General features: G+C 38.8%; 2 protein-coding genes across 2 annotated transcripts; one reads left to right on the top strand and one right to left on the bottom strand.

Moving 5' to 3' along the window:
• The first annotated feature begins 666 nt into the window (after positions 1 to 666).
• On the top strand, positions 667 to 11,565 carry hey2 (hes-related family bHLH transcription factor with YRPW motif 2). Its single transcript, XM_044329916.1, has 5 exons — positions 667 to 1,558; positions 4,478 to 4,556; positions 4,682 to 4,765; positions 6,065 to 6,146; positions 10,134 to 11,565. The coding sequence occupies exons 1-5, from the start codon at positions 1,473 to 1,475 to the stop codon at positions 10,841 to 10,843; spliced, it is 1,041 nt and encodes a 346-aa protein (XP_044185851.1). The 5' UTR covers positions 667 to 1,472; the 3' UTR covers positions 10,844 to 11,565.
• A 3,585-nt stretch (positions 11,566 to 15,150) lies between these two features.
• On the bottom strand, positions 15,151 to 21,856 carry LOC122999981 (lactoylglutathione lyase-like). Its single transcript, XM_044377390.1, has 6 exons — positions 21,577 to 21,856; positions 19,781 to 19,863; positions 19,538 to 19,678; positions 18,646 to 18,713; positions 18,325 to 18,414; positions 15,151 to 16,363 (listed from the first exon to the last, which is right to left on the bottom strand). Exons 1-6 carry the CDS (start codon positions 21,643 to 21,645, stop codon positions 16,269 to 16,271), a joined length of 546 nt encoding a protein of 181 aa, XP_044233325.1. The 5' UTR covers positions 21,646 to 21,856; the 3' UTR covers positions 15,151 to 16,268.
• Between the last annotated feature and the right edge of the window lie 944 nt (positions 21,857 to 22,800).

Here is a 22,800-nt window from a genome sequence, read left to right as displayed (position 1 = left end):
AAGTTCCAAGACTTGAGGTGAACGCATGTAGAAATGATCCCTGCAAGTCAAAAGTCAGGGCTTCAACCTGCTATGAACACTTCCTTTGCAAGGTGACCTTTACTTCCTCCTCCTGATGACATCAAATGGATCGAACATGTCCACATAAAGGGCAGATATAAAATAAATAAGGAGTTTTAAACTGTAAATATTCCAGTAGAGCCCCAGAATATAAATATAGACCTGGAAATGTGCAGAATATGCCTTAATTATCTCAATTTTTTCTGTTCAAATGTCTGACATATAAGAGAAGGCCTGTTTGTCTTTGATATTATCCTTCTTGTTCTCTGTGTTTCTTTATTGTTAGTGAAGTTATTTGGAAATATCAATAAAGACATTGTTGAGGAAAAATCATGTAAAGTAGAGAGCATCAAAGTTAAATAATAGAGTAGAATAGAAGACAATAGAATAAAGCAGACACACTGGATGTTCAGCTTCACTGCAACAGTCCAGTCTGAAACCTGTTGCTTTATATAATGACTATTTTTTGACTGTCAGAAGTGGCCTCGTTCCCATGCGCATGCACACACACACACACACACACACACACACACACACACATACACACACACACACACACGCTGCTGTCTCGCGCACGCACGCACGCACGCACGCTGAACCAGACAGGCGGTATTATCAGGAGAGAAGGACCAGCCCCTGCCGAGACTGCAGTGTGTGTGTGTGTGTGTGTGTGTGTGTGTGTGTGTGTGTGTGTGTGTGTGTGTGTGTGTGTGTGTGGCTCCCAGGCTCCGTGGGAAAGCTCCAGCAGAGGAGGAAGAGGGAGGAGGTGATGGTGGTGGTGGTGGAGGACACACCGCGGTCACCAGTCCAGTCTTCAGCCGACACACAGGCCACCTGCCTCGGACTATTTACTGGACTCACACCGCTGGAAAAAAACCACTCCTGGAGCTCCGGAGAAATAATTTCACACTAAACATTTTTTTAGGACTTTTACTGACTTCAGACACTCAAAACAGTGAGACTGCAATATTTGCAACATGTTCACCAACTTCTTCGTTTGCTGATGTGGGAAAACTCTCGTTTTTGACTTATTTTTTGGGAAGGATTATAAATAAAAGTTTTTCTGCAAGAGAAGAAGAAAACTAACCTGAACCATCATTATCTCCTGGAATAAAGAGGCTTTTACAATCCGTTAAACACTTAATACATTCCTATATTATTCCTTTAAGACTACAGGTGGTTTATAGTGTCGTCATCGTGGTTTTTGATATTTTCCTAATATATTTCCTTGTAGTGGCCTACAGTGGACGATCAATAATTAGTGATAGATCAGTATTATTTTCTCTCCTGTAGTGGACTGTAGTGTTTTATTATTCCTGTAGAAGGAATCGATCATCTTTAATAAACCTCCACACCTCCACGTCTCCTCCCCGGGGAGAGACTTCCACCCCCTTCCCCGCCGTCCATGCACCATGAAGCGGCCGTGTGAGGACAGCAGCTCGGCGGAGAGTGACGTGGAGGAGACCATAGATGTGGGCAGTGAGAACATTTATCCAGGGTGAGTTTGGAGGGAAATCACTATTTATATTTTATATTTCCCAACAAATGACTTCAGTGGCTAATGATTAAATCTAACTTTAATAATTTAAATGTATTAATGTAGATTTAATTTTGTCATTTAAAGACTTAAAGTCACCCACTTTCCTTTAAAAAGTGAGATTATTTTGGTTCAGTGTTGTGCTGTATGATGATGTGTGATTTCATAAACTCGAGACTAAATCTATTTTTTAAAAAGTTTAAATAGAGACTTATTTAAAATTAAGGGTTATTTTCATTATCTGTTAATTTTAGGATTATTTTCTGATCTTTTTTCTTGTTTAAATGTCAGAAAAATTGACAAATTAATGTCACAATTTCTCTTCAAATGTCTTGTTTTGTCCAACAACAGCCCAAAACCCTAAAAGACGTTCAGTTTACTATCACATAAGACAAAGAAAAGCAGCAAGTTCTTATAACCGAGAGATTGTGCAGAATTTATATTCAGTTATCAAAATAGTTGCAGTTTAGGTTTCTGTCAATCGATTAATCGTTTTGACTCAATATCTGAAAACACAGTAAAGTCTTCAGACCATAAATGTTTTCTCTTTTCTAATCCAAGAACTAGAATTAACCATTATACTTCTAAAACGTAGATAAAACACTAGAATAAAACATTATCGATGCACACCAGCGTGTTACTAAACATCTTACTGCTATTATTAGAATAAAAATGTAAAAACTCGACGTTATAAATCAATTTTCTTGAAGTTTATAATCTTGATGATCCAGAAAGGGCCAACGTTTCACCACTGAAGAACTTCTGTTTCCAAAAACTTAATTTTTTTGTAAATTAAAGCATGAGATATTAATTTTGCCATGAAATTCAAACTTTATCTCACAATTCAGACACTTAATGCATTCATTTTATAGGTTATAGAAGGGATCACAGTGACTGTCAGAAAGTTCAGGGAAGAACAAGAAAATGTCTGAAAGTCAAATGAAATAGACTACATCCTCCTGACAAGAGGTCACATAGTTAACTCCACCCACCTGGCGCTCAAGGCATCATAAAACAAACGTCCAAATACAAGACTGGTGGTTAAATAAAACGAAAAAATCGATAGAAATGATCAATCGGTCAATCAGAGGGAAGCTAAATTGTCGATAAAGTGAACCCAAAAAAAAAAAAACAGACAATTATTTTTGTTTTTTTTAACGTTGTTTATTGGTTTTTGAACATCAAATGGCAACATAATACACAGACAGAGTAAAGACACCTCAACAGAACAATGAAGAAAAAGAAAAAAACACGAAAAGACAAATTGCTACAGAAAACAGAAATAGTATCGTGATGTGACCACAGAGATTGTAATAAATGGTTTTTACATCGGCGTGGATTTGGTTTCAAACCTACTGAGAAAGAGCTGCCATGTTTTATTGACTTTTTCGGAGGAACCGTGACGTACATACCTGAGCTTCTCCAATTTAAAGGACGGGTTCACAATTATTCAATTCTGTCTTAAAACAACAATCAGGAGCCCAAATGAACATTGAAACATGTTTTTTTTTTTGCTGTAATCATTCCTCCTGTTCATACTGACCATTAGAAGATCCCTTCATAATGCACTTACAATGTAAGTGATGGGAGACAAAATCCACAGTCCTCCTTCTGTACAACACATGTATTTAAAAGTTTGTCTGAAGCTAAAATCCAATGAGTCAAATCAAGTAGATATCTTTCAACGTTAGTCTTTTTAGTGCCAAAGTTTTTTCTTTGTTTTCTATACTTGCAAGGAAACATAAAGAGTGAATTTGATGGTAAAAAGACTGTAAATGTGGCAGATATCCACTTGATATGACTAACTCAGACTGCTGAAGCCTCATATAAGCTTCACATCAACTTTTAAATGCATTTTTGCGCAAAATGACTGTGTGGACACATTTCCCCACATTGTCCTCCGTCACTTACATTGAAAGCACATTTGAAGGGGATCTTTTAATAGCCAGTATGAACAGGAGGAATGATTACAGCGAGGAAAACCCTCTTTTTCTCACCTGACTGTTGTTTTAAGACACACCTGAAAACTTGTGAACCCATCCTTTAAGGTGCTGCATCACTTCCTTCAACCGCTGAGTGTGATCCAGAAGGTGTAAGCTTCTCTAATTCAGTGAAATTCACTCAATGCGCAAGAAGTGTTACAAATGTAGCTCCATTTATATGACTGTACTGATTTAAAACACCAAACACTGCCATCAGAGGATCCGGTTGTACTGGCTGTTGAACAATATTTGACAGATTTATGAAAATAGAGCATCACAAATTGCAGATTTTGGAACAATGTCAAAAACACTTAAACACCAGCTGCACTGATCATAAAATGATGTCAACACCAGGGGACATCTTGGCAAGTTTAACAAGACATCTACAGTTTTGCTGCTTTTTATATTTAAAGGTAAAATCCAACCTGAGACAAACTGTAAGATATCAAGTTATTTAATATGATAAAGAGGTTTAACGACATTTTGTGCCACAACTTGCCTTCTCTGCTTCAACTCTGATTATTGACATCGCTTACATTTCCCATAATGCCTTTTGACAACCCTCAGAAAAGGGTTTTCTTTAACAGTTGCAGGTGCAAAGACTGTAGCAGTGACACAGTGCAGGACAGTTAGAGAAAAAAGGACAATTAGAGAAAAAAGGCATGCAGAGAAACATGGAAACTGTGTTGATTTTGTTTTTTCTACTTTTTGTGTAGAAATGCATCATTATTTCTTCCAAACTCATCAGAGAAGAAGAGAAACGTGCAGTTTTTAATCATTGCAGAAGTAAAAATAAACAGTAAATAAATGCCCTGCAGCTGTAGTTCAGATGTTCGGTAAAGGTTTCAGGTTTTGTTGCAACTGAATGTGTTGACTTCATTATTATTCTGTCTCACAGGTACATGAAGGCGTCTTTTATAAGATGTGGATCACCGACAACGACCACTCAAGTCATGGCGAGGAAAAAACGCAGAGGGGTAAAGTTACGATTCGTATTAATTGAAGTATTTGTAGTCGTCAGTTGAAGTGTTGGTTTTAGCTCAGGAGTTATTTCAGAGGTAGATTGAGGTTGTTTTTTTTTTTTTTACGGTTTATTTTTCAGATTATCGAGAAGAGACGCAGAGACAGAATCAACAACAGTCTGTTGGAGTTACGGAGGCTCGTCCCCACGGCGTTTGAGAAGCAGGTTCGTTTCTATAGAATCAATCCTGATGCAGAAACAATAAAAAGTCTCGTTTGAAGAAGCTTATATGAGGCTTCAGCAGTCTGAGTTAGTCAGATCAAGTGGATATCTGACACATTTACAGTCTTTTTAGCATCAAAATCCCTCTTTGTGTTTCCCTGTTGAGCTGCAGGTGGAAGTATAGTAACAAAAAGAGGAACTTTGACACTAAAAAGACTGTAACGTTGAAAGATATCTACTTGATTTGACTCATTTGGACGACACTTGCATTGTAAGTGCATTATCAAGCGATCTTCTAATGGTCAGTATGAACAGGAAGAATGATTACAGCAAGAACTTTTTTTTTTTCAATGTTCATTTTGGCTCCTGACTGTTGTTTTAAGGCTGACTTGAAAAATTGTGAAAACTCAGTGCTCAGCGGGGAATGAAGCTGCAAAAGTCCATGATACTAAAAATCATATATAAATCAATTTCTCCTATATCAGCAAATTACACAATCCCTTTTTTAAAGATTGTTTTGAGGGACATTTAGCCTTTATTGGATAGTAGGCAGTGAAACAGAAAGGAAACATTAAGAGAGAGATGGATATGGCATGCAAGCAGGGTCCTTGGCTGGAATCAAACCAGGGACATTGCAGTTATATGACAACAACCAGGTCACTCCTCACATAACCCTTTCAAGCAGCTACACAGAACAACATATAAATCCACGTATAAACCAACTTTTGTTGGTTGTTTTTCTTGTTTTGTTTTGCAAAATGTCCTAAAAATGAATAGTTACATACTTGCAAATTTTTAGGATGTTAGTTTAAAATAAGGGGAACTTTAAAATAAAGTGTCACTGATATATATTTAATGTTTAACTCAGTAAACCTGCAAAAGCATGTCACATTCACCAACAAAAACCCCACAAAAACTAGAACTTTCCCCATAATTGTGACTCATAATTAACAAATCTGTATCTATTAATTTTCAGGGCATTATCTCATTATGACTTTTTGATTTTTATCATATTGGGAAACTAATTTTTCAGGGTCGGCTGTGTCTAAACAAGAATAATACAGGTTTTAATTCCACACATCATTCTCAGTGGTTAAAGGTGTGTTAACAGTCAAACCAGCTGCTGTTGTGTTTGTTTGGAATAAAGACAGACAGCAGAGTGTCCTGAATCATATTTGTTTGTAAGATTTTTTTTCTTCTTTTAAGTTTAGCACGTGTAATTTTCATGATTAAGAGCTGTGCAAATTGACTTATTATCTTTCAGATGCATCCTTCTCTAATCTTTGGTCTGTTTTTTATCAGGGTTCAGCTAAACTGGAGAAAGCAGAGATTCTCCAGATGACTGTGGACCATCTGAAGATGCTGCAGGCCACCGGAGGGAAAGGTAACCGTGATCTTAAGGTTTTCACATACATCCTTCATGGAAAACAGAGCTTTTAAAAACTGATAACCGTTTAAAACTGCAACAGATATTCTACAAAAGCTTCATTTATCCCCTCGTATGCTCGGTATGTCCAGTTTTCCTTTTGTCTTTGGGGTCGTTGGTTTGTCAGGATTCAGTCGTGGCTCTGAAATGTTCAGGCTGAACTCTCACTGGATGAAAACTAAGTTGTCAATTTGGTTTTGTTGAAACAGAATAAAAGTGGTGAAAGCACAGAGGTTTAAGCAGCTGAGACTCCTGAGACTGACAGCGGCTGTAATCTAAAACTAGTTGTTATGCAGAGTGAAAGAGGCAGAAGAAGAATTGAGCTGCTGCTCTGAAAACAGTGTAGATAACAAACTTCTAGTAACATTTTACTTGAAGTCCCCCTATTTAGCATTAATAAGCAATATATAAACTGTTAATAAAATATAGTTGTAAGCAGATATAAGTGTTTATTCATGTATTAGTCAACAACTATAACTCTTGCTGCTGTATAAACAAATAATGAATGACAATATAGTAAAATATGTCTTCATGCATACTGTACGTTAATATACTGTTTATAAATGATAAATAGTTGGACTTTAACGTGAAGAGTTTCAAACATGATGATGTACGGATGAAAGGTCAAAGTTTTACATTTTATGGTGTTTTCAGATTTAGAGTCCAGACACACTAAACTGACAGTCGACTATCGGGCGCCGTCGGGCAGGATGTTCTTCTTCTTGTGTGTCTAAAGCCGGGCAGACTGTGTACAGATAAAGCCTGATTTGGTCGCCTCGGACTAATTTTAGACTCGGGTTGAATTTCTGCCAAATCAGTAGTTGCCGTTTTGACTCTCAGTTTGAAGTCACGGCGTCTTGATTCATCATCTGATCAATCATCAAGGATCTGGCTGTCAGACAATCGCTTCTGAGATCAGATTTTCCCGACACGGCTGCTGTTATAAACTGTATAGTGAGCTTGTTTGAATCTGATATCGCAGTCTATTTGAAATGTTTTGTTTTAAAACTGTCGTCTGACTGAGACGCTGTGACGGAAAACTGAACTTCACATCAGATTGTTGCATCTTCTGGACGTCTGTGGCTCCAGATTTTGCTGTTTTGCCTTCTTACTTTGCTTCATGGTAGAATTGCACAAAGTTATGCTGCCTTTCTCTCTTCTTGTCAGCATTGTTGAGGACACCAAGGTCTTGTTTTAATACATTTTATTGGAATTGTCACTGGATAAACATCTTAATTATTGTGTATATAGTATCTATGTCTGTACAGTTAGAGCATAAAAGTTCTTTTCATGCATAAATAATAATAATAAACCACACAGTGTCTGCACAGTTCAACAGGCAGGTTATCAGTGGCTTTTTAGTTGATTCAGCATGTTGTATTGAGGTTTGAGGCAGCTGGTGAGAGAAATCTTTCTGATTTGCTTTTCAACAATAATATTTGTGATTTGACTCATTTTGTGGAGTTTCTTCTTATTTTGTTGCCTCCATGTTTTCTTTTCTTCTTCCACCACAAGCTGACAACGCCAAAGCTTTATCTAAAACTCTCTGTTTGTGTCGTGAGTGTCCAATGAATTTATTTGCGTCTATAAAATGTGTTGTTGGTCAGTCATCAGTTGTCTTTACGACGTGTTCGCCTCCAGCAGAAGACGTGAGGTGATGCATCGGTCGCTCGGTCGTCAGCGCTGCTTCATCAGAGCGTCAGTGTGGACATGATGTCAGTATGACAGTCAGTGTAACAGTTTAAAACAGTATGCGTGTGACGGAGGGAGGTGGCGAGTCCATGGGAAAACGCTGCAGGGATGAAAGCACCACTTGACCCTGAGCCGCGCTGTTTGCTTTCATAAAGCCTGAGGGGGGGGGGGAGGGGAGATGGTGGTGGGAGGAGGTGTGAGGGAGTTTTGGCTGCGTTCACATGCCGTCTCTCTGCAGTGTTTGTTTGGGTTTACCAGCAGCAGCGTGTACAGAGCAGAGACTGAACAAACATCCAGTCAGCTGAGCAAAAAGTCTTGTCAGGGTCACAAAGCTGTTGGTGGTAACTGTGTGACAGAAGATTAACTGATATTCACTGCAGAAAGCATCCACTGTGACGAGTTTAAAGTGGCTTTAAAGTGACTATATTCAGTGTTTTTTAATAATAACACAGTATAAGCTGTCAAGTGTATAATAAACGTGTTGTGTGTTGCTTTTAGTGATGAACCTACAGAGAATTATCAGCGACTCTGCAGCTCCCCTCGGCTTTACGGAGCTTTATAACGAGTTTCAGCTCATTGTTTAGCTGTCTGATTGCGACTTTACTGTTTTGGTTGACTCTCACAGCTCTCATAGTGTCGTTTTTGCTGCAGAAGGCAGCTGTTTTCAGAAAAAAAGCTCTATAAACCCACTGTACACCTGCTAAGCAGAGCTAGGAAGATAGTAAAGGACCCTCAAAGTTCTGATGCCTGACGACTAATATAATACTTAATATAATATAACACTTATTCAATATATTGTAAACATTTCATTCAGGCTCACAAATCTTTTTCTTTGAAAGACTGAGTGAGTTTCTTCCCACAGGCTGTCACAGCTATGAACAATGAACAATAAACTCTTGAAGGACAATACGTTACACCCAAGTACATTCACCTATGTCTCTAATGTAAAACCAGGAACTACACTGTGATATGCACATGTATATTTTGCACTACTGCCATTTAAATACTGTTGCCACCTTATTTGTACACACATTTAATCCTCTACCATTTTGCTCTTGTATGTTCTGCACAACTTCTATTTAGATACTATTGTCAGCTTATCTACTGTTCACTTTACAACCATGTTTACACTTTTGCTCTTATCAATAGTGTTTAATTTTTTTTTTTTATCGTTGGCTCCTCCTTTCACAAATGTAGGTATAGATTTTGTAAATATTTGCTTAGCTTTTTTATTTCTTATACTTGTATTGTACGCTGCCTGGGAGTTTGATGCAACAACATTTCACTGTACGGACTCTTAATGCATGTGACAAATAAAATATCTTGAATCTGCTCAGCACCAAACGGCAAACAGACACAGTTAGCTGTAGACTAGCTGGTGAACATACTGGAGCTTTTAGCAGCTAAAGAGCCAGATATTTCCCTCAGGAGTTGGTAGAGAGCAAAAACAGAACTAAAAGAGAGTGAATATTGGACTTACATTCATCAGGTGGACAGAAACACGACTCTAAATGAATGATAATGTCGCTCTGTAACTGCTGAATGTTTGCTAACAAGTTCAATGTATCAACTTTAAAGCTGATGATACGTCAGTGTCGTGTTCACAGCTCGGTCTGCTGCCCCCTAGAGGCCAAAAATCGATCGGTACTACTTTAAATAAGAAAACATGAAATATACAATAACCTGCTGGATGGTGATTTGACTGTGTCAAACCTGAACACACAGATATGATGTATGTATTCTTATATTCAGCATGACTTGCCAAGGATATATTCATCTCTGATGTTTAACATCCCTAAATCAAGAAAAAAATTAATTAGAAAAAATCCCCCAAACTTGCCTGAGAATCATAACATTTTTAAATTTTCTTCAGTAATCCAGTGATATTTGCCTGTACATCCATGTTACACTGCAAACAGGAACTGATAATAGCTAATTCTGCTTATTTCTAATGGAGCCAATATGAACTTTTTTCATGTTTCACTACTAATATATTTATGGTTAAAGCTCAGAATCATATATTCCATGGATAGTGACGTTCTCGTCTCTCCTTTCATATACACATATTTGCCCTGTATTGAAAACCAGTGGACATACAGACAGTAGATGGGGAGTTTTGGGGGATGCAGTTGTCTCAGTTTTGTCTTTGAGAACCGCTGGAGTAGAGAGACAGGAAACATAGAACGATGGCGGTATGATATGCAACAAAAGGATTGAATTTTGACATATTTGTGTCTCTCTGTGTGTCTGCAGGTTATTTCGACGCCCACGCTCTGGCTCTGGACTTCCTGTCTCTGGGTTTCCGTGAGTGTGTGACGGAGGTTTCCCGCTACCTGAGCGCTGTGGAGGGCCTGGACTCCAGCGACCCGCTGCGCTCCCGCCTCCTCTCCCACCTCACCTCCTGCGCTTCGCAACGCGACGCCACCACCCTCACCGTGGCCTCCCATTCACCGCTTCACCCCCACCACCACCACCACCACCACCACCACCAGCAGCAGCAGCCTCACCCTTTGCCCCACCCCTTCCACCCCCACCACTGGGCAGCCGCGGCCGCTGCGGTCGCCACGGCGGCAGCGTTTCGGCCTCTACCGGCCGCCGCCGCGCCGTACGGACTGAGCGGGCTTTCTGTTTCTCCAGATGCTGGAGGTGGAGCGACCCAGAGGCTGGCCTCCTCCTTTTCCTCCCACGCAGACTCCACCTCCTCCTCTTCTCCTTCCTCCTCCTCTTCTTCATCTCTCGTGCTTCCCTGCACCCCCACTCCTCTCTCCGCCTCCCTCCTCTCCCTCTCAGCATCGTTTCCCATCGCCCTGCACGGAGGTTTCCCCATCCTCCCTCCATCCTCTTTCACCTCCACCGCCGCCGCCAGTCCTCCCATCTCCTCCTCTTCCTCTTCCTCCCAGACTCCTCACAGCAGCAGCAGTAAACCCTACAGACCGTGGGGAACGGAGGTCGGAGCTTTCTGACTTTTACCAACTGTTTTGGCTGCTGACTAACCTTTTAACAACCTGAAAAACACTTTTATCACCAGTGAAACAAGTTACTTACAAGTTTTACCAACACTCGACGCGAGCAACTAGTTCTATTAACTTGTTAAACTTTGAGATGTTTTTTTGTCTGTTTTCCACCTGCTGATTTTACAAAGTGACTGTTTGTTGTGAAACGTCTGCTCAGAGAAGAGAAACGTATGGTTTTATTTGTTGTCTTTTTCTTTTCCAATTCAGATTTACCAAACTGTTTTAACATGTTCTACCAGTTTCAACTGACGTTTTGTTCCCGTATGAGATTTACTCCACTTGGACAAAAGTAAAAAATAACTCTGAGATAATCAATCCACTGACGCTTTAACCCGACTAACAAAAACAGATGTTTGTTGTCATATTTTCCACATATTTTACAGAGAATCTGCTTAACTGAGGATACTTTCCTAACTTTATCACTGCAGACCTGCCAAAGCCGGTTTATCCTCAAAAAAGACTCGATGCAAACCACGATGAAGATTAAGAATAACAATGTGATTGTAATGTTGTACAAACTCAACAATATTAGATCATATTAAGCCCCTTTTTCACCTTTTTTTTTCTTTCATTATCTATCTGTGGTTTACATGTAAACTGTCACTGAATTCACCACCAAAAATCTGTGATTCCTTGTGTGCCTTTTTACAAATAAAAATGAAGTAACAACACTGCTGCTGTCATGAAAGTGCCGCCGCCGCTCGCTCTGAGCATTTAAAAAAAAAAAAAAAAAACATGTTGATTTTATGAAGACTGACCACTATGACCTGCAAGGCAACTGTCACGTGACCAACAGGGTTTGATCTGACATCAGCTTGTCAGCAGAGTAGAAAAAAACATCACGAACGAAGCGTTTAGAGCAGGTTGAAGCTCTGGCTTCTGACTTGTAGGAAGCATTTTTACATATTTTCACCTCAAGTTTTGGAACTTTTGACCAGTTCTGACATCATAACAGGATATAAATAACAGAAACTCACTGCTATGCAAGCTGGGACATATGATTCAATTAGCTGATTGTTTAGCTGAGAAAACAATCTCACCACAAAGTCTGTTTAGTAGCTGTTCTGGAGCTTTCGATCATGTCACACGATCCTCCTCGTCAGCTGGAGTTTATGCAGTCTTTATTACATTGTAGATGTTCACTTTAAGGATCATGTTAGCTTAAAAGTTAAGGTAATAAAAACACAAAAACATGAAATATAAACAGTAAAAAGCTGAAATATAAACAAGTGATGTGATGGAAATGATCCACTGAACAGACCTTACAGTGTTTTCTCAACAAGATTCAATTAACAGTAAAAAAATCTGGAAAACAAAACATTTTTAAATTCAAACTCTTAAACTTAAGAAATCTGTGAGTGACCAGACGACATTCACAAGTTGGAAAAGTCTTACAGATTTAAACTTCACACACACACACTCTTACACACACACACACACACACACACACACACACACACACACACACACACACGATAATCCACTCCTTCTTGCTCTTTGCCTTCATCTTGCAGTTGATTTACACGCTGAAATCACTGTTGGACCCGTTAAATCCTCCCAGAGAAGAAAACGGCGTCATTTCCAGCTGAATGGAGGATTAAAGGCTGACAGGCCTGGGAACAGCTCCGCAGGCCGTAAATCCGCCCCGGTCAGCCGACACGGTTCTCACGCCGGGACGTCGCTTTGAAGTGACCGGCGGTAAATTAGGTGACATGAGCCGGTCAGCACTTTACATACAGACATACAGAGAGAGAAAACAGAGCTGATAGAAAACCGTATGAGGAGACACTGAAGAAACCAGAACTAAATAAGTAATACAAAATAATACAATAATAAATAATACGAGGGAGTTGCTGTGTTCATCCGCCAAACAATATAGAACCAAATCATCGCTAACAACACATGAATCATTATTTCAAAACTGTTGACAGATCTTTTGGCTCCATTAGCTGTACTGACAGTAAGTACTGGTGATTTGCAGTTTAAGATTTCAAAATGCTACAAATGGTTGAAAATTTGACTTTTTTTTTTTTACGCATTTAGTTGTTTTTACTATTTATATTTTGTATTATTTAAAGGTGACATATTATGCTTTTTGTGGTTTTCTGTTATTTATATCCTGTTATGATGTCAGATGTTAAACATGTTCCAAAACTTGAGGTGAACGTATGTAAAAATGCCCCCCCCTGCAAGTCAAAACCCAGGGCTTCAACCTTGGTACATTTAAGTATCAAGAGGTGAAAATCACAGTACAACAGACACAGGCATCGTTAGATAGTTAACGTTAGCTTCAGCGGCTCTGGGTAGCTTGTGGAGAGAGAAAGTTATGATGTCCCTTACATGACTTTTGGGTGTGTCGTCTTTCTAATTATGTGTTTTTACAGGCGTATACTTCAACAAATTTATGACAAACTGCAACTTTCTTGACTTGCAAAATAATCTTATAAATATGTGTAATTCATGGCACAATTCAAACGGGATCAAAAAATGATTTGTCTCTTGCTGTTGACTGCCGTACATATTTTTTCCAAGTTAGGTCCCATGGTGGTCCAGCAGATGCTGTTGGGGGGGTCAAAGGGTACAGATGACCTCAGCGTAAGGCCCTGGGGGGGGGGGCGGGGGAGGGGCATGTAAAGGTCTATGACTGACCCTTAAATGGGATCAAGTCAAACAATTTACTTACTGACTTATATCACTGACAATACAATTTATATGTATTTAAATGATAAATAAAAGTATTGTTATAATTAAAACACATTTCAACTTGTCATCTGATCCTCCATTGTTATTGTGAAAATGGTGCGAAACACTTGACCAGTCTGATGTGCAGAACACACGTGCCCTGCTAGCCTGGCGAGCTAAGTCAAAATGCCTCACCGATAATCAGGGGCTCATAGAAGAAAAACCGGAGTACAGAGAGAACAAGAAAATGAAAGGAGCAGAGAGGCAACGGCCAAATTTCTGGCCAAAAAAAAACCATGTGAAGAAGCACCAGGTATGACAGGCGAAGCTGAACATAGCAAAGGTGAGGAGCTACGCAGACTAGCAAAAAAACTTTAGCTAGATGTACATTCATGTAACTAGATTAAAAAACACAACACTGCACTGCCCTTATAAGGCTATTGTATTGCAACCAGCTGGTGTTACTGATGCTTGAAATGAGCGAATTGTTAGACCTAAAGTCAGCAAGAATCAGACTGTTCCTATGATATCACCGTCTATCAGAAACTGAGTATCCCGACACAGAGCAGGTCCACTTCCCCAGAGTGGGAAGCTGACTCAGATTCAGAGTCGCAGATAGATGCATGAGATGAGGCAGCACAGGAAAATAAACAAGTATGCCTATCCGATGACTCTGGACTACGGCCAGAAAATATGAAGGATGCTGACAGGGAGGAAATCGTTCTCCGGATAGGCTTGGGAAAGAGAGTCCCCTTTGCTGAGACTATATAATGAGCATAAAAGACATAGACAGTACGGCAGACAAAAGTGAGCGAGACTGGCTGGCCTACAGGGACAGTGAAAAGGCACTGTTTTGCATTCAATGTGTTCTTTTTTCTTTCGAGCTTGAAAACAAGTCGTGCAGCGGTCTTAATCCTAAGAAAAGAATGAAACTGTCAGAGATAAAGTGGCATAAAATATACAGACAGTTTCCAGAGTACAAGAGGGGTCTTGCACACCAACATTGCTGCTGGAAATGGAAAAAACCCTTCAGAATTTCAACCAAGTAGGGTCCATTTGATAGATTTGATAGTTAATAGCAAAACGTGAAAGCTATGCTAACCGTTTCATGTATGTGAAAGTAAGATGCTAACGATTAGCTTCATACTCTGGGAGGTATAGTTAAATAAAAACAAAGATTTGGGTGGTTTAACCTGTTTTGCTACTTAGTCGTTTAGTCAAGCTTTCTAACCAAGTAGGGTCCATTTGATAGATTTGGTAGTTTATTCCATATCAGAAAAACGTTTAACTGAATGACTAGAAAATAAAACAGTACTTGAGCTGAAAGTGAGCTGTCAATCAAACGTGAGCTGGACACGCCCACACAGCCCTGAGAAATGGTTTGAGCAGCCAAATGAGCTGTTTTTGAGCTAAGTTTTCTAATAGTTATGAATGTTTATTTTCATTCAGATTTTTGTGGATGCTTAGTGAGACACTCAACTTAGATATCATATATGCATTATATATGATTTTTAAGCCACGTTTCCAGGGGCTTTAAAGGCATCTGGGATAGAAGAAACTGATGCACTCAGAAATAGACAAAAACAAGTTGTTATTAGAGAGACAGCTGGGTGTAACACTTCATTTGGTCTGCAGAGACAAGGCTTTTAGAGGTCACTCAGTTATTTCCTTGGCACACCGGAGCTACTGGGTAAATATATCACATGAGCATCTTCAGAAAGTGAGAAAGCACCAACAACAGGGGCAAAAAAAAATGCAGGTTCATTATCTGTCTGCTGACAGTCAGAATGAATTTATCAATATATGTGGCGCCCAGGTTTTAGAAGCCATTCTTCTATAATATGTGATGCTACGCCTGACATATCTCATAAGGAGCAGGATGTGATTATGCTAAGATATGTTCACAAACAAGATGAAGGGTGGGAAATTTGAGAGCAGTTTCTCAAATTCAAAGGCCACAACATTGATAATACAGAGTGCTGTGGTCGGAGGTTCGATAATGGCTTTAATATATGAAAATTTTTGTCCCTCTGTCCATAATTCCTAATGGCTGGCCTGGCAGAAGGGGAGGGACTTCGCCTCTCTATAGAGCCCCAGAATATAAATATAGACCTGGAAATATGGATGATATGTCCTCTTTAAGTTATTTTTCTATTTAATATCTAAAGTGACCCTACAAACCTTTTTGCTCAAGTTTTTGATGCGCACAGAAACTATCACGGTCTCCTATTTTTGTCACACTAACTTATTCAACATTTTGAAATATTTGTACAGACATTCATGTGATCCAGAGGTTGAAACTTACTTTTCATCAAATTATAATTTGTCCAATACTTTGTTTTATGACTGAATGTCTCATTTTCATCGTGGTCTTGATGTTGAGTGGTCGATGTCACGCTCCTATTCATGTTGGTGCTCAGAACTTGTAAAGCATCCACAGCTTGAAAGCGTAATATTACAATTTCAGTCTTATCAAAAAAATACAACAACAGACTGTCAACAGATTCAAAGCAACAACAACAACTTTTTTCCTTTTTTTTTTTTTTTTTTAAACATAACATAACAACATAACAAGACAACAACATGTCTAACAAGGAGAGCTTATGTAGGTAAACAAGGGTTTGTCATGTAAAAAAAAAAAAAAAAGTTAATTTAGCAGTTATCCAACCGTGATGCACAGTGTGTCTCTGCTCTAAGGCGACATTAATGAGACCATGTTGTTAGGACTTAAAATCTCGATCCAGTAGCCATCAGGATCCTGAATGAAGGCCAGATCCTTCATTTTACCTGCGAGGAGAGAAACATGGTTGTAGTTACTTTAATAAACATTTAACTGACTTACATTCACTCTCTGCAAACTAAACCTAAACCGAGTGTTAACCCTAAGATTTGTGTCCACCATTGAGTCCCAATGGTGGAAAGTAACTGGTGGAAAGTACATTTACTCAAGTACTGTTCTTAAGTACAAATGTGAGGTACTTGTACTTTACTTGACTATTTCCATTTGATGCTACATTTCAGAGGCAAATATTGTACTTTCTACTCCACTATATTTATTTGACAGCTTTAGTTAGTTTGAAGATTTGACACAATGGATAATATAACAAGCTTTTAAAATACAACACATTGTTAAAGATGAAAGTGGTTTCCAACCTTTTTGGCTTTTGACATCTTGCAAAAAGCAGTGTGTAGTCGGGGTCACATTTCACATGTCTATGAGTTGTTAACAGCTCTACCAAATAGTGATTTTTCCCTCTAAACTTCTCACATGCTTTCATTTCAATAAATGTTCAAATGATCCAATATTTCAGCAAAAATCAAAGATTAGAGAAAAAGTTCAAAAACTGAAAACAGATTTGTGTATCAGAACTTTGTTTTTTCTTCTTTCCTCTCCCATTAATCATCTCACGACCCCTCAGATTTATCTGCTGACCCTTTGGAGGGGCCTGACCCCTATGTTGGAAACCACTGGACTAAACTAGCTAACTGTATATAAAGTAGTTGAAACTAGCTCCACCTCCAGCAGCTACAACAGTAACATGCTGCTCTAACACTGATGCTTCACGATTAATAATCTAATGATGTCATATATAATAATATATCAGTCAGAGGGACCAAACCACTACTTTTACTGCAATACTTTAACTACATCAAGCTCATAATACTTATGTACTTTTACTTAAGTAGGATTTTTCATGCAGGACTTTTAGTGTAATGGAGTATTTTTACATTTATGTATTGGTACTTTTACTTCAGTAAAGGATCTGAGTACTTCTTCCACCACTGCTGAGTCTGCATAAAGTAACTCTGAGGGCAGATTTATGTCGCTACCTCTTCTGACCTCCAGTTGACTGTGAGCTCCACCTCCTGGTTGAAACTTATATCAACCAAAGGCAAGTGGACGTTTAAGACACTTCACCTGTTTTTATGCACATTTTCAATTTGTGCTTTATTTCCATATTTACTGTAGTTGTGTGGCAATTTTCCTGTGCGATGAGGAATTATTACTATACATTATATTTCAGCTGTGCTCACTTCCACTTTGACCTGTGGTTTAGATAACCTGGACAAACTGGTTTGTTTCTGCAGCTCATGTTTGTTGCCTTGTTGTTGAAAGAATGAGTGCAGAGTTTTCATAACCAGAGCTACAAAGATAGTAATAAATTGTGGTTTCTCTTTAAAGCCCTCACTGTGTCAGTTCATATTGTGCTCTCAAACAAGTTTCCAATTTAATTAAATCAAACCACCAGACACAGAGAATCTGAGACTTGGGAGTTGTGGGGCCCTCCAGGCAGTTACCAGGAATGTGAAAAATTTCCTTTTTCATATTGGAGACTCTTCCCTGCTTTTAATTTCTAGACTGAACATACAGAGTTTGTCTGCCTTACACAGAACTACTCTCCGGAGACTTAAAACGTGATCGCTGTTATTAGTCGGTGGAGCAATTTCCAAACAATGAAATGTGACCAAACTATTCATAATGAAGGAACGTGTCACCCAGTGCAGTGGTGTGGCTCAGTGACGTGTTTTTAATAGTTTTTGGACAATAATGGAGGTCTACGGCACAGAGGAATAAGATATATCAGGCTTTGGATTCACACATGATACTTGTTAGTAGATCAGTTCATTGTTGGTTTGACTCCAAACATGAGATTTGTTGACAATAAGAAAAATATAGAAAATCGCCTTATTCTTCAAGTTGCTACTTAGTTTGATAAATACACGCTCTGACTTTTCCAAACGCTCACCTGAGTCTGGTTTCTTGACAAACGTCACTCCTTGCGCTTCGAATACTTTGCAGGCAGCGTAAACGTCAGGGACAGCAATGCCGATATGACCTGTGACACCAAGACGGCAGGTTACACCCAAAAAACACACAACAACAACAACAACAACAACACAACAACACCATCATAAAGAATACAAACTGTGTGTCACCTGTTAAGTGGTTTTGGTAAAGGAGGCAAATGTTTTGGAAGAAGTCAGAAAAAAAAACAGTCAATAATGACAAACAAAACATATTCTGATAAAAGTCAGTTAAGTCAGTAAAACTCTTAAGAACTACTCACCAAATCCTCGCGGCTCGTTGTTCCCGTTGTGATAAGACAGACTTTCATCTGACTCTGAACCCCAGTTACTGACAGACAGAGAAACAACATTCATTAAAACACTGTGAGATTCATTACAGAGCTGCAATGATTCATCAATTAATCGATCATTTGATGAACAGAAAATTAACTGGCAAATATTTTGATAATCAAGCAAAAATGTCCATATATTTTCTGGTTCCAGCAGTTTTTCTTTGTCTTATGTTACAGTAAATTGAAAATCTTCAGGTTTAGACAAAACAAACCCATTGAGGACGTCAGCGTGGCCTCACAGACATCATGAATACAAATCTCTCACAATTTTTTAACAACAATAAACAGCAGATTAATCAGTAAAGAAAATAATTGTTGAATTGAACTTTATTAGGAACACCTGTGCAATCTAATACAATCCTATACAATAGCTCTGCTATAAATTCAACTTTGACAAAGCTTATACATCTTCAGTTTTTGTTGACGTTGTCAGAAAGGTGACAATTCTACTTTAAACTTTAAAGTTAAGTTTTTAAACACTTTTTAAGGCTCTTTTTAAGGAAGCTGAATTCAATTCTTTGTAAGACTTTTCAAGATTCCCTGCAAGTTCTTCCACACCAAACTGGTTAAAACATTTCTTTAGGGGGCTGCTTTGTGTGCGGAGGAATAATGAACTGTAATGATGAAACAGAAAAGGGACAAACACAAACTGCGAGATGCTTTTGTGTAAAATATTGTGTGCTGTTACATTAAAAGTTCCTTTCATTGGAATTAAGGAGCCAAAAACAGAAAAAACAGCCCCAGACTAAAAGCATACTTTTGGATGTATAGTGTATGAAAAACATCGATTGTGTTCATGGTGCGTAGTGGTGGTACGTACTGTGTGAGCTCTATGGTGGCTCGGCGAGAGAACGTCCACGCCGTCCTCTCCTTGATGTCAGCCGGGATGTCTGACTTCTCCTCATAACCCAGGAAGTAGAGGGTGAAACGCATCGAAGGGAAGTCGATTTTCTGGAGCAACCTGGAAGCCACAGAGGAGCCCAGTGGATTATGGGTGAGAGATGGTTGATCAGAGCAATAAATGCTGAGTTCAAGTTTGGAGAGGATGAGAGCGAGGACTCACGTCAGGCCCAGGACTCGGGTGTAGAAGTCCAGTGATCGAACTGGATCTTTGACCCTCAGCATCGTCTGCTGCATCATGTAGTCCTGCAGACGCAGAAGTCATCGAGAAAACAGGAAACATGCATCTTTAAAGTGGCGTTGAATTAACTTTTTTATATAAACAATTCATCAAATGAGTACATGTAAGCTGAGAAGGGTCGCTTGTAGTAAAGAACCCACAGAGAAGCCTTTTTAGCCTCTTTTAGCTCATAGTTTTGTTTTTTTATGTCACATTTTTACACATTGTCACAACTTTTACATATAAATGGAGATCCATGACATTCAAGCCTTTGCCAAACAAGTTGACACAATGCTGATTAAGCCTCTCACCACCAGATAAATCTCTCTGTATTTCACAGTATACAGTTTTTAAGAGTTTTTAAGTCTCATGTCTGGCATGACATTCCTGCACTGGCCGTTTGGCTGTTAATTGTGCAGCTCTTCTAGACTTTCCAAATGTCATTGGACCAAATGGATCAAATTCTGATAGTCATTTCATGGGACTTGTGTGATGCTCAAAACAATTTATCCACCGATTTACAGCTGCAACAGTAGGTTACAGCCAGTTGTGTACTGGCCATCAGGCATACTGGGTTTCAAAACATATCCGTTTTTACTGGCCCTCTCTGTGCACCTGTCATTCAGGGTGTGCATGAAAGCTTGCTGCATGACTGTGTCAGGCAATCACAGCCAAGCATCCCCCCCCCTTTACTCTCACTGCCAGAGGGGGGAGACAAAAGTCCTGCATTCCAGCTTTAAATGTTAATAAATATCAGTGGTGGAAGAAGTATTCAGGTCCTTTACTTAAGTAAAAGTGAAAAAGAAATACTGTTGTCTAAAAATACTCCATTACAAGTAAAAGTCCTGAATTAAAAATATTATCAGCCAAATGCACTTAAAAGTATCAAGAGTAGAAGTACTCTTTATGCAGACCAGCTTCTTTAAGAGTCTCATATTATTATAGTTTATTACATTGTTTGTTTTTATCTCTAACAAATACATGTAAGACCATTTTAATGTTGTAGTTCATCATTGTGGAGCCAAGTTTGGATACTTTTGGTAGATTAATAGTAATAGTACTGCATCACATTATATAGGTGTATCATATATTACCTTTCACACAAAGTGCATAACATTTTTTTAATCAAAGCTTTCAGCAGCAGTGTGTCTTTACAGAAATGATGATCTTGATAATTCACTGTAACAAAAAGTTTCATGGGAGTTACTTTCTGCTAGATAAGTTCTGGAAAGACGAGTTGCTGTTGCAGTTTTTTTCTGTCATTTGAGCTTTCAGCACCACAAACTAAAAAAAACATTCAGCTCCATTGTCTTGTGGTAGAAGCAGAAATTTCAGAGGCGGATCTTTTTTTTTTAAATCTTGTTACATGAAACCAAAACTTTCTGCATGGCAGGATAGAAAAAGAAAATGTTTTATGTGATTTGTCCCTTTAAGAATCAGCAGCAGCTTTAAAAAAATGTAACTTTCAGCTTTGTGTTTGCATTGTTTTCATGCCACAAAGTATAAATCCTGTACTATACTTTAATGTAAAAGTTTCTGTAGCTCAGCATACATCCTGTACAAAATGTCAAATCAGTTCAGTCTGGCCTACAGGCATCTGCAGGTCTGAAGCCACAGACGACTTACAGCCAACAGGTCTGACTGCATTACAGCCTCGATACACAGTCTGTACCTGCTGCCAGAGCAGGACAGTAAAGTATACACATTAAAATAAAGTAGACACAGTAGAAAACAGTCACCTTGGTGATGGGGTCTCCCTCTTTGCAGGCAGCGGACACGGCCTCGTCAGACAGACCTCCGCCCTCCATGGCTCTCAGATCACACTGTTCAGATTGAATGAACACACACTATTCTCCTGGACTGTGCTGCCTTCAGGTGCTGCTTGAAAAAAATGTGTTTCTGAGATGTTATATCTGAGTGCTTTTAAGGAGATAAGAGCATGTTTTTCCCCCTCTCCTAAACACAACAAAACATACTTCACATTTTTACCATGTGTATTAGTTGATCGACAGAAAATGAATCACCAACTATTTTGATAATTACTTAATCGTTTTGAGTAACTTTCTGTGAAAAAAATACAAAAATTCTCTATTTCCAGCTTCTTAAAGGACGGGTTCACAATTTTTCAAGTGTGTCTTAACAGTCAGGTATCCAAATGAACACTGAGAGAGGTTTTCCTCACTGTAATCATTCCTCATGTTCATACTGACTATTAAAAGATCTTAATGCTAATACTTATGTAGCTTTACAAGAGTATTTCCGCACTGTGGTATTGCTACTTTTACTTTTATAAAAATATCTGAATACTTCCTCCACCACTGATGTTAACTTTGCCAAATAAAGTCACTTAAAAAAATCATCTCGGCAGCTCAGGTATTAAAGAATTTCCTGACTTTGATATTTCTGACAGTCCCTGAATGCAGCATGACCAGGTGTTTTTGTTGAAGGAGTGGCCACACTCTATGAGTAGATGCTGCCTTTAGATTTTACCTCAACTACTGTGACTACAACACCCACAGTACCGAGGAGAAAATGCAACTGAGCAGCAAACAGATGTAGTTCACTATCACTAAGTGCTACCGGCATCACATCCTTATTTTATCTGCTCCACAAAGCGTGAAGGAACCAGGAAATACTGAAAAATATTAAAGTGGATTTAGTTTCTCTTTTTAAAACAAACAACAAACACACTGATGTGAGATAAAATAATTAAGTCTGGCAGGAAACATTTAAGACAAATAGTATTAAAGTTCTAGTATCTTCTGAGTGCATAATTATGATTAAAAGCAAAAGATTCAGTTTAAGAATGTAATCTATGTTTGTTGTTGTAAACCCTCATGTGGGGGCGGGGGTGGAGGTGGGGGGGCTGTCTGTGTAACCTTTTCAGTGTTCAGGTATGTGTGTGTAAATGCAGGAGAAGCCACTGCTGCAAGTCTGGACAGATAACAGAGACGTTTCAGGTA

The sequence above is a fragment of the Thunnus albacares genome, chromosome 16, assembly GCF_914725855.1.
Source record: "Thunnus albacares chromosome 16, fThuAlb1.1, whole genome shotgun sequence".
NCBI classification, from domain to species: domain Eukaryota; kingdom Metazoa; phylum Chordata; class Actinopteri; order Scombriformes; family Scombridae; genus Thunnus; species Thunnus albacares.
Note: the sequence above shows the minus strand (reverse complement) of the source record. Positions and strands in the feature narration are given on the sequence as shown.